The sequence below is a fragment of the Lipotes vexillifer genome, unplaced genomic scaffold, assembly GCF_000442215.2.
Source record: "Lipotes vexillifer unplaced genomic scaffold, Lipotes_vexillifer_v1.1 scaffold120, whole genome shotgun sequence".
Lineage (NCBI taxonomy): Eukaryota > Metazoa > Chordata > Mammalia > Artiodactyla > Lipotidae > Lipotes > Lipotes vexillifer.
The window spans coordinates 4295567-4305405 of NW_006791240.1; the positions used below are offsets into that span (position 1 = coordinate 4295567).

Below are 9839 nucleotides of genomic sequence, written 5' to 3' on the forward strand. Positions count from 1 at the left end.
CTGCTGAAAAATATATTCCGGAGTACAATTCGATGACTTTTTCAACAATGTCACAAGTAGTTATTTTTGCAAAGATAACATTAATGCAATTTAAACCATATCTTTGGGCTTAAAAATTTACCATTAGAAAAGATTTTACAACTGCTGTCTACAATTTGAGATGCTTCTGTGATATTCACATCCATTATCTATAAGTGACACCTCAGTAACTGCTTCTTCTGGGCTTTTTTCTATAGAAAAGCCACCATGGAGAATGAAGATTTAGCTCCCACAAGACCACTTCCACTTTACCAAACACTCTTAGCTCCCACAAGACCACTTCCACTTTACCAAACTCTCTTTCTCTCTCTCCTTTCCTCATCTTCCCAAGTTATGTATTCGATTCTGTCAATATTTCACATTTATATTATGACTAAATACTTTTTACAGCTGAGTGTGTTATATTAGTAAAAAGTATATGTGGTATTAATATGTAGTACATTCTCATTGTACTTCCTATCTTTACAACGTTTGCTTTCCATTGGGTTATTATTTTTTTAAAACTCTGCTACTTTTCTATCATTCATTCACACACAAACTCTCAGCTTTATACATATAATTCTCTTTGCATTCTGCTCCCTGAATAGTGTTTCTTCTAAGTTATTTTCATTAGTTTGATTTTTGGTTATTTCATTTTTGGTTTTTGTGATGTTCAGTAATCTTTGGTTGTCTGTTCATATTTAAGCATCGGGGATCACAGAGCTGTTTGGAAGCCTTTGGTACACTGTTACTGATTGTAAGCAACACTGCAGATTAACTGGAAGCTTCTAATAGTGAAAACTTAGCTACCAGCATTCTGGAAGCTGAGTGGGGGAAGAAGACCTGGGGAGGAGAGCCCCCCAACATTCAGTGTGCACACATTAACCTGATCCCCTTGCCTTCAGTATATTACTCCTGCCTTCCACTGTGCCTAGTGTGTTCAATAAAGAAACCCTGTATTGTATCCTCCCTGGACAGTTAACCTCTAGTCTTTTGTTAGAGTGCATAAGAGGTAGTGCCCAGCTTCATGGAGTGAAGGAGGGGATTTGACTGCATCTTAAAACAGATTTTCAACCTATATACCCTTATTTTGGTTCCTTCTTCACCACCCAATTATTTTTTCTTTCTTTTTTGTCTTAATTAATTTATTTATTTTTGGCTGTGTTGGGTCTTCGCTGCTGTGTGCGGGCTTTCTCTAGTTGTGGCAAGCAGGGGCTACTCTTCATTGCGGCGCACAGGCTTCTCATTGTAGTGACTTCTATTGTTGCGGAGCATGGGCTCTAGGCACGCAAGCTTCAGTAGTTGTGGCTTGCGGGCTCTGGAGTGCAGGCTCGGTAGTTGTGGCGCATGGGCATAGCTGTTCCACGCCACGTAGGATCTTCCCAGACCAGGGCTCAAACCCACGTCCCCTGCACTGGCAGGCAGATTCTTAACCACTGTGCCACCAGGGAAGTCCCTCACCACCCAATTCTGAAGATTCACCAGTTCCTGAGCTTTTGAGGCTTCTTTAGTGTAAAATGGTTGGTTCTCTCCTCTCCCCACTACCACTTTCAAATCAGTTTTCTCCTGTATGTATGCTTTGAACAATGTAGTCACTGTGGTCTCTCCTTTCCCATTCTCCCTGTCTTTGGGGAGGGGACGTGTGTCTATATGTGTATGTATGAATTCCTTCATGGTTGTTTTGGTAAAAATTTGAGAGGCAACTAAAGTAGGTGAGTATGCTCAATTCACCATCTTTACCAAGAAGTTTCTTAATACATTAAAATACTTCAGGTTCTGCTTTAATCTTTCTCTGGTAGGCAAACTCTCCCAGGGCTTTATTCTACCAAAATGGTCTGGGTACCTGTCTAGGTTTAGCCACACAGCTGTAATTCTGGGATCTCCCCCTTCTGTATAATCCTGATGATTCCCTTTACTTTCTCCTATGTTGAATTCCTGTTTCTTAAATCCTATATCTTCCTCCTTCTGATTTATGGACTTTAGTTAGCTCCCTGAGAAGTGTGTGGGAGACAAACCTTTTGATACTTTACATCTGAAAAATGTTTATCCTCACACTTATTTGATATTTTGGTCAGTGGTAGAATTCTAGGTTGAAAATCATTTTCTTTCAGGATTTTAAAGGCACTGCTCGGTAATCTATAACCTTCTAGCTTCCACTGTTAATGATGAGAGGACTCATACCATTATGACTCTGGAAACTTCATTTGAAACCTGATTTTCTAAAATTTCACAAGGATATACTTTAGTACAGGTCATTTTTATTCATGTGCTTACTCAGAGGGTCCTTTTAATCATGGAAACTCATGTCCTTCAGTACTGATAAAATATCTTAAATTATTTCTTTGAAAACTTGTATTTCTCCTCTGTTACTTCTTTCTCAAAGCCCAAATCTTCAGATGTTAGAGCCACAGGACTGACTTTTAAAATTATCTTTCATTCTTTTTTCATCTCCTCTTCTTTTTTGCACTATATTCTGGGAGTTTTCATAACTTTTATCTTCTATTTCTTCTACTGAGTTAATTTATTTGTGCCATCATATTTTTAATTTCCAAGAGCTCTTCTTATAGCAACTTGTTCTTATTTTACAGATGCAATATGTTCTCTTTCCTAAAAATATTAGTACTTTTTTTGAAGTTTTCTTCTTGTTGCATGGTCTATTTCCTCTAAGTTCCTTTTCTGTCCTTTGGTTTTTGTACTTTGGATACTATCTTTCCCAGAGGCTTTCTTCTAATGACTAGTGATCCTTGATTAGCTATTCTCATTTAAGTGTAAAGCACTGAAGAGCTAACTGGAAGCTGTGTGCTGGTGGGCTTGTCAGTTGTTGGCTTCACTGTCTGGTGATCTGGTATGCGGTTTAACTTAAGTAACCACAACTGTCAGTATTTTTAGTCTTTTCTATTCCTGTTACCCACAGAAACAATCGTCTAGTCTTCTGCCTAGAGGCCTGGCTGCCAGCATTTGGGAACCAAGTGTGGGAAGGAGGCTAGGGAGTCTCACTACTCGACATCCAGATTTTTACTTTATCTCTCTTTTCAGAATCTTCCCCCAACCCCATCCCCAATTCAGAATCCCTCCAATTCATCTTCTCCAGAGAATGACCTTCTGGTCTTTTGACAGAAGAGGGATAATTGCCTGCCTGCAGTGGGGGAGGGGATGTAGATGTCTCTTAAACAGATTTTCAACTAATCTTCCTATTTTCTACCTCACCTTCAGAAGTACATGTTGCTGCCAATTTGAGTCTTTCTCAGGTTCTTTAGGGGAAACTGAGTAGCTTCTCTGCTTGCTCTAAAGTCAGGTTTTAGCTTTCTATGTCTTTCTAAATCATTCATGATCTTTAGCTTCTAAAATTTTGTTGTTTCTTCTGAAACAACACTTACAGATTTATACATTTATACTTACAGATTTATACATTACAGATTTATACATTATAATACATTTACATTATAAATTGTATACATTTATACAGTTTATACATTAAAAAAATTCTCTTAGTAACTAATAGGGTTTTGAGAGGGAGGAGAGATAAAAGCATATTTTCAACATATGCCATCTTTAATTTTTCTTTCACTTCCACTAATATAATTGAGATATAATATATGCCACCTTTATTAATTGGTTTTGAGTAATTTCCTTAATCTCTCTCAACCTCAGTACCTTATCCACAAAACTGCAATAAAATCTGTTTTTCTACTTTACAAAGTTATTTAAAATGAGATAATAATATGCACAGCACTATAAAGTACTACCAAAGCACTGAATTATTTAATCCTGATGCAGGCTTTCAAAAAGGGGAAGTGTTAATGTCTGTACTGTATGTTAGAACCAGCATTTCTAGAAATATTTATTTTAAAAAGCCACATTTTTCCTATACTATATTAGTAGAATTAAAAAAAAAAATTAAACATGTCTTACCAAGAGGGTCCACAGGTAACTGGCTCTAAAGAAATGTGATGCATAAACAATCTTCTATCTTTCATTGTGCCTAGAAAAATATTATTTTACATTATGTATTAATGAAATGTCTTTTATATTATTAATGAAAATCTAACGGGAGATTTTATTTCCTATGTCTGTTCATTACACATTATTGTAAATATTTACACAAAAATGTGAGAAAATTATACATTAAAAAATTTTCAATGCATATAATGAATGCTTAGTTAATAACCATCAAAAATTTGATTCACAAATTGATAATGATGAATACCAAATAACTCACAGTGCAAACATATATAAGAAATCAGTATAAATTTAGTCAGCTGATGTTAATCATAACTCAAATGTGTTAGTGAATTGCCAATGCAAATATAAAATTTAGTTTTATGAAGGTTGACAAGTTAAACTATGGATATTATTCATTCTCAGCAGGTAACTTGTACTTCTTAAATCTTCAAAACTAGTCCATTAGTAGGGACGGGATTGGTTGAATAAACCAGAATACACTGATACAGCCACATGATCAAGTACTATACAACCACAAGAAAGAACGAGGAAGATCTCTTGATACTCATTAAGGCATGATCTCCAGATAAATTCTAAAGTAAACAACAAACAAAGAAGGTACAAAACCATATGCATACTGATATCTTTGAGTAAGAAAGAAAGGTAATGAGAACATATATACACATATTTACTTATTTTCACAAAAAGAAACCCTAAAAGGACAGACCAAAAACCATTGAAAATAGTTACTAATATAGTGAGCAAGAAGTGAGGAAGGTGGTGAACAGTGTAGAGGAGATGGCAATGGAAATCAGGCTTCTCCAAGAAAACCTTTCTGTAGTTTTGATGGACGAACTATGTAAACATTCTATTTATTCAAATATAAAATTAAATAAGAAAAAGCAAATCCTAAAATTGAAAACTAACTGAAACAAATGAATCTAACCTAATTATTAAATTGTTAACCACAAATAAAATAATTATTTTGAGTGGCATTTGAACACAGAACTTTGACTACACATTCTTAATGATATATATTCTTAGGACAAAAACTGCAAAGAATTCTTAAATTTCCCTTAGTAGTTTTATTATTGGTATTTATTAACACTGGTATTGTAAACTTGAAGCTATTATACATACACTGTAAGACAGTGATTCTCAGAGTGATCCATGGAACCCTGGGTGGGAGGAACCCACAACCCTTAAAGGGGATCCAAGCTGTCAAACTATCATAATAACAATCATATAATAATAACAAGAAGAAGGAGAAGAAGAAGTCGAAAAAGGCAAAGAAAGAGGAGGAGGAGAAGTTATATGTATCTTTCTCACTGTGTTGACATTAGCACTGCTGGTATGTCCTGCTGCATACTTGAGTGCAATAATTGTCTTGAGGAAATGCACTTTATGTGAACTGCACTAATCATTTTTGTCCCAAAGAATTCCATTTTTACTTGAAAGAATAACCAATAAATCACAATCTTTCAGATTTGGGTATTCAGCAGATATTTCTTCAAAAATGAATGAAATGAGCTTATCACTACAAAAAAACAAGTGACAGTATTTGCTGCCAAACTGAATTGTAAAATTCAAGCTTTTAAGCAAAATGACAATTTTGGAATGCCTGTATCTGGCTGTTAGCTTGACAATCTCCCAATACTAAATTTTCAGATTAGATCAGTGGTGACATTAACAAAAGTAATTGTTTAAGATTGTATAATAAAATGTGTCGTTTGGAAGAGCTGCATAACTCTGAACTAATATTTTCAAACTGACCAATGCACAATATTTAATATTTACAAGTATTAAAATTTCTCAGTTTTAATGTTGAATATGGTAAATATAAATAGATATACTCCACACAACCAAATGCTCTTTGGGATCCTCAATAATTTTTAAGAGTATAAAGAGATCTTGAGATCAAAAAGTTTGAGAACCATGGCTGGAAGATAAAGCAAGTAAGTAAATATGTTATTAGAAACCAAGAATGCAGCATTAATAAAAAATACACCAGCAGCTATGAGCATAGTTAGCATTCAAATTTTGTTTTTTAAAAAATATTAACCACTGGAAGGATCTTTGTAGATTCTAAGGATTCTAGAACTGGGGCAGGGAATTACGACTCCCTAAGAAATCTTTTTGTGATAATAAAAAGCAAGAAAGTGTTCAAAGGTTAATTAAAGCATATTAAAAAAAAAAACTCTTAGGAAATACTTGAAGAGGTTTCCACTTTCAAATTTGAAATGATCTGAGCATCAAAAAATGTTTTCTTTTGTAAAGAAATACATTACTTAAAATGTGTTCTTTTAAACTTTATATATACATTATAAATAAAAATCTAAGAAATCAGTTTTACTCAACTAAGAAAAAAATTCCTTTACTACCATTAGTAGTGATTACTACACCAACTACTCTTTACTCTGAAAATTGGTAAGTAAAGGGAAAGAATTCAATATTTACCCTGCCTTTTTAGGAGGAACTATAGAGTTCATCCCCAGTTGTTAAGGGAAAGCTCTTCCTTGCTGAAGAATCCCATCTAATAAATGTATAAGAAATAACATAATTTGAAAGTCACTGTTTTTCAATTAAATAACTGATTCATGTAAATATTATGAAATCAACTAGATTCTAGAACCTGAGCTTAAAGTATTTAACTAAGTTCTTACTAAATTCTTACAGCTTTTTATTTTAAAAGTCATTATTTTGTTATCATTTCACATTTCTCAATTATGGAGAACCTCCACATTATACTAGGTATTATGAAGGAAAAGCTCACATAACAAAACAAGGCAAGATGTAAGCTTTAACAAACCACACTGTAAAGGCGTGCCCAATTACCTACATACCCAAAGAAAAATAACTTAAAGAATACTAAATATAGTAACTATAGAAAAAGATATGGATAAAAAGCAAATTTTACCATCTGGAGTGCTTTTTGAAGCCTTTAAGTATTTTTCTTGATTTTCTATTATCCTGTCAAATTCATTCAACAAGTTTCTTTTGATTGGGGGTTCCCCTAAAAGGAAATTTCCATACATGTTTTTAAAACAAATAATATCAATTTTTTTTAAAAAAAGCCTATAGTCCATTTTTTTAAAAACTGAAGTACTGACTCTTACAATATGTTAACTAAAAAATACATAATTATAATTTAAATAGTAAAAATTCTATTTTGAAAGAGAAAATTAATTTTTCAACATCAATTTAATTTCTATTATTTTTTGACTATTTAAAATACCACTATTTAATAGGGTCCAGGGATAAACAGGTGTTACCAGATATCACAGATAAGCTATTTTTTAATAAACTGCCACTTAGTAACTCTAGGTTTACTGGCAATAAGGACAAACAAAATTTCTTCAAATAAACTTTTTTTTTTTGCATTACACTCAAGAAGGAATTTATTATATAGGTCCTTGAATTAGAGTCAGTGAGTAGGAAAAAAGATTTTAAATTACCAAAATTACATTCAAGTATTACCAAAAGTAATATGTACTTCTTTTTTATTTATTTTTTGCGATACATGGGCCTCTCACTGTTGTGGCCTCTCCCGTTGCGGAGCACAGGCTCCACGGGCCCAGCCGCTCTGCGGCATGTGGGATCTTCCTGGACCGGGGCACGAACCTGTGTCCCTTGCATCAGCAAGCAGACTCTCAACCACTGTGCCACTAGGGAAGCCAATACGTACTTCTTATTTAAAAACTCTACAAAGGCTGAGAGTAAACTTAAACCATAATTTGTTATGCATTTCCATGTCATCCTGAGATAATATGTGTTAACAGATACTTTGCTCTTTGATGCTTTTTTAAAAGTATAAATCAAGTTTTATTGGAAACCTGAATTGCATACAGAGTCAAGGTGGAGATAAACTACAAAGCCACAGGCTATTAGGAATTGACGTTTTATTAAAGAAAGCGAACTTGAAGGATTTAATAAATAAAAATGTCCATGCAAGCCTTTATCAAGTGTTAGATTATAAAGTGACTTAATTGCTTGACAAGAACCTGTACTATTCAAGTAACCAGCAGCTGATTAAGCTATATATATTGATATCTAACAGAAGTGAGGGAAATGAAACAGTGATATTGTTGAGAACATTTAGTAGAAGTCTGAGTTGTTTTTATTCCTAAGCATAAGGCCAACCCACTTTAGTACACACATGAACAAAACAGGGTCCTATAAATAAAGCCATTATTTTCCATGAAAGAATTATGAATATCTTTAAGCATCTGCACCTCAGAAGTTTGCACTAGAGAACAGCAACAGTTTAAGTTAAGTATTATAAACTTACTACTTCGCCCATAACATAAACTTGGTAAAGAATGTGACCTGGATAAGACTTGATTAAGCAAGTCTGTATCCATCAGGATGACTTAAGGGCAAAATGCACCAAGTGGAAGAATGAACTGACTGGCTTCAGTGTCTTTCTCCATAATGTGAAGGGATTGGACAAGAAAAGTTGTGGTAACTCAACTACTCTACCAGTCTAGAGTTTTTAAACAGTAGCTAGGTATTTAAGATCATCCACTTAAAAGTCGGAGAATTAGTTTTTACTTACTTTAATTGTAACTAATCAACAGATTCAATTATTTAAGATTACTCCTAGACAGAGATACTAACACACAAAAAAATAATCAAACATCCAATTAACCTAATAATTGACCTAAGTTGTTAAACATACTACATTTAAAAGAGAAATTAGAACATACTCCAAATGGCATTAAGACCAGAATACTATTTGCTAATGGTAACTGATTTTAGAACACTTCCTGGATGAGAAAAAAAAAAAAAAAAGCTAAGCAACACCTATAATTAGAAACTAACTTTTAAAGTTCTTAAGACCCAGAGTCTGAACCTCTGCACTCTCTCTCCTTCTCTATGTATATGTATGTAAACAGGACTCAGTCAATGATTTGTTGGTACACAGACTCAGTGATATCACGAGTGAAATCGCATTCTCCCAAACTACACATAAAAGTCTGAAAAAAATATACAGTGTATAATATCCTAATTGCTACAACCTAGCATATCAGAATTATTAAGGACCTAATTTAAAACATGATTGGGAAACCAACAGGAAATAACAGACACTTACCAACTGTGACAAGTGCATCTCCTCTTCTTTTTCCAATTCCTGAATTTATCAAAACCGTTTCCTCGTTTTTGTGGCATGTAAAATGAGAGTGTTTGGCGTGGCTTAGAAGTTCAGAATCTGTCAGCTCATCATCTTCCATAAAGGCTTTGGCAATCTCTACTGCTTCTGTTTCAAAATAGTTTTCTGGATCTTTGGAGTTAGGAGAACAAACTTCTGTATTTGTTTTCATAGGAAGATTAGGAAAAGTTTCCGTTTTCCCAATTTCCATTTTTATATTTTTAGGTAAAGCTTGTTCTTTACCCAAAAGACGAATGTTATCAACGTGTGATACATTGGTTCCTGACATCAACTGTTGTTTGTCTTGCTTAAACTGAGAGAGATATGGAGAAGCTTTAATAGCATGATTATTTTCTGAAGAATCACTTTCAATGTTATAGTTGTTTGATAATTTAAATTCTTTATTATAGGCTTTCCCCGTTTTGGAGCTTACAGAGTGTTCTGAGGTTCTCTTATCAATACAAGGAGGAGGAAGTATCTTTGATACATCTTGTCTAGATGGAGGTGAATGCTGAAGACTACATTCAGTTCCAATAAAATCAAATTCCTCGAACATTCCCGTAACTTTGCAAAAGGCACTCTCAGAAACTGGAACCTGTTTTCCACTTGCTGTACTAAATCCAGAGAAAGCAGATGATAGTAAATTTTGGGGGGTATGTATCACAGTATTTTCTTCTCTTGCAAACTTCTTTGAATGTTCTTCATTACTTTTAAATGATACTTTGGGAAA

The 9839-nt window shown here is 33.9% G+C and overlaps 1 protein-coding gene across 1 annotated transcript in view; it reads right to left on the reverse strand.

Annotated features, from left to right (window-relative positions):
• The window catches only part of BRCA2 (BRCA2 DNA repair associated), a 53242-nt gene that overhangs the window by 25063 nt on the left and 18340 nt on the right, over positions 1–9839 (reverse strand). Inside the window, 3 exon segments of the mRNA XM_007464256.1 lie at positions 3931–4000; positions 6878–6973; positions 9053–9839. Of these exon segments, the coding sequence (XP_007464318.1) occupies positions 3931–4000; positions 6878–6973; positions 9053–9839 (953 nt within the window).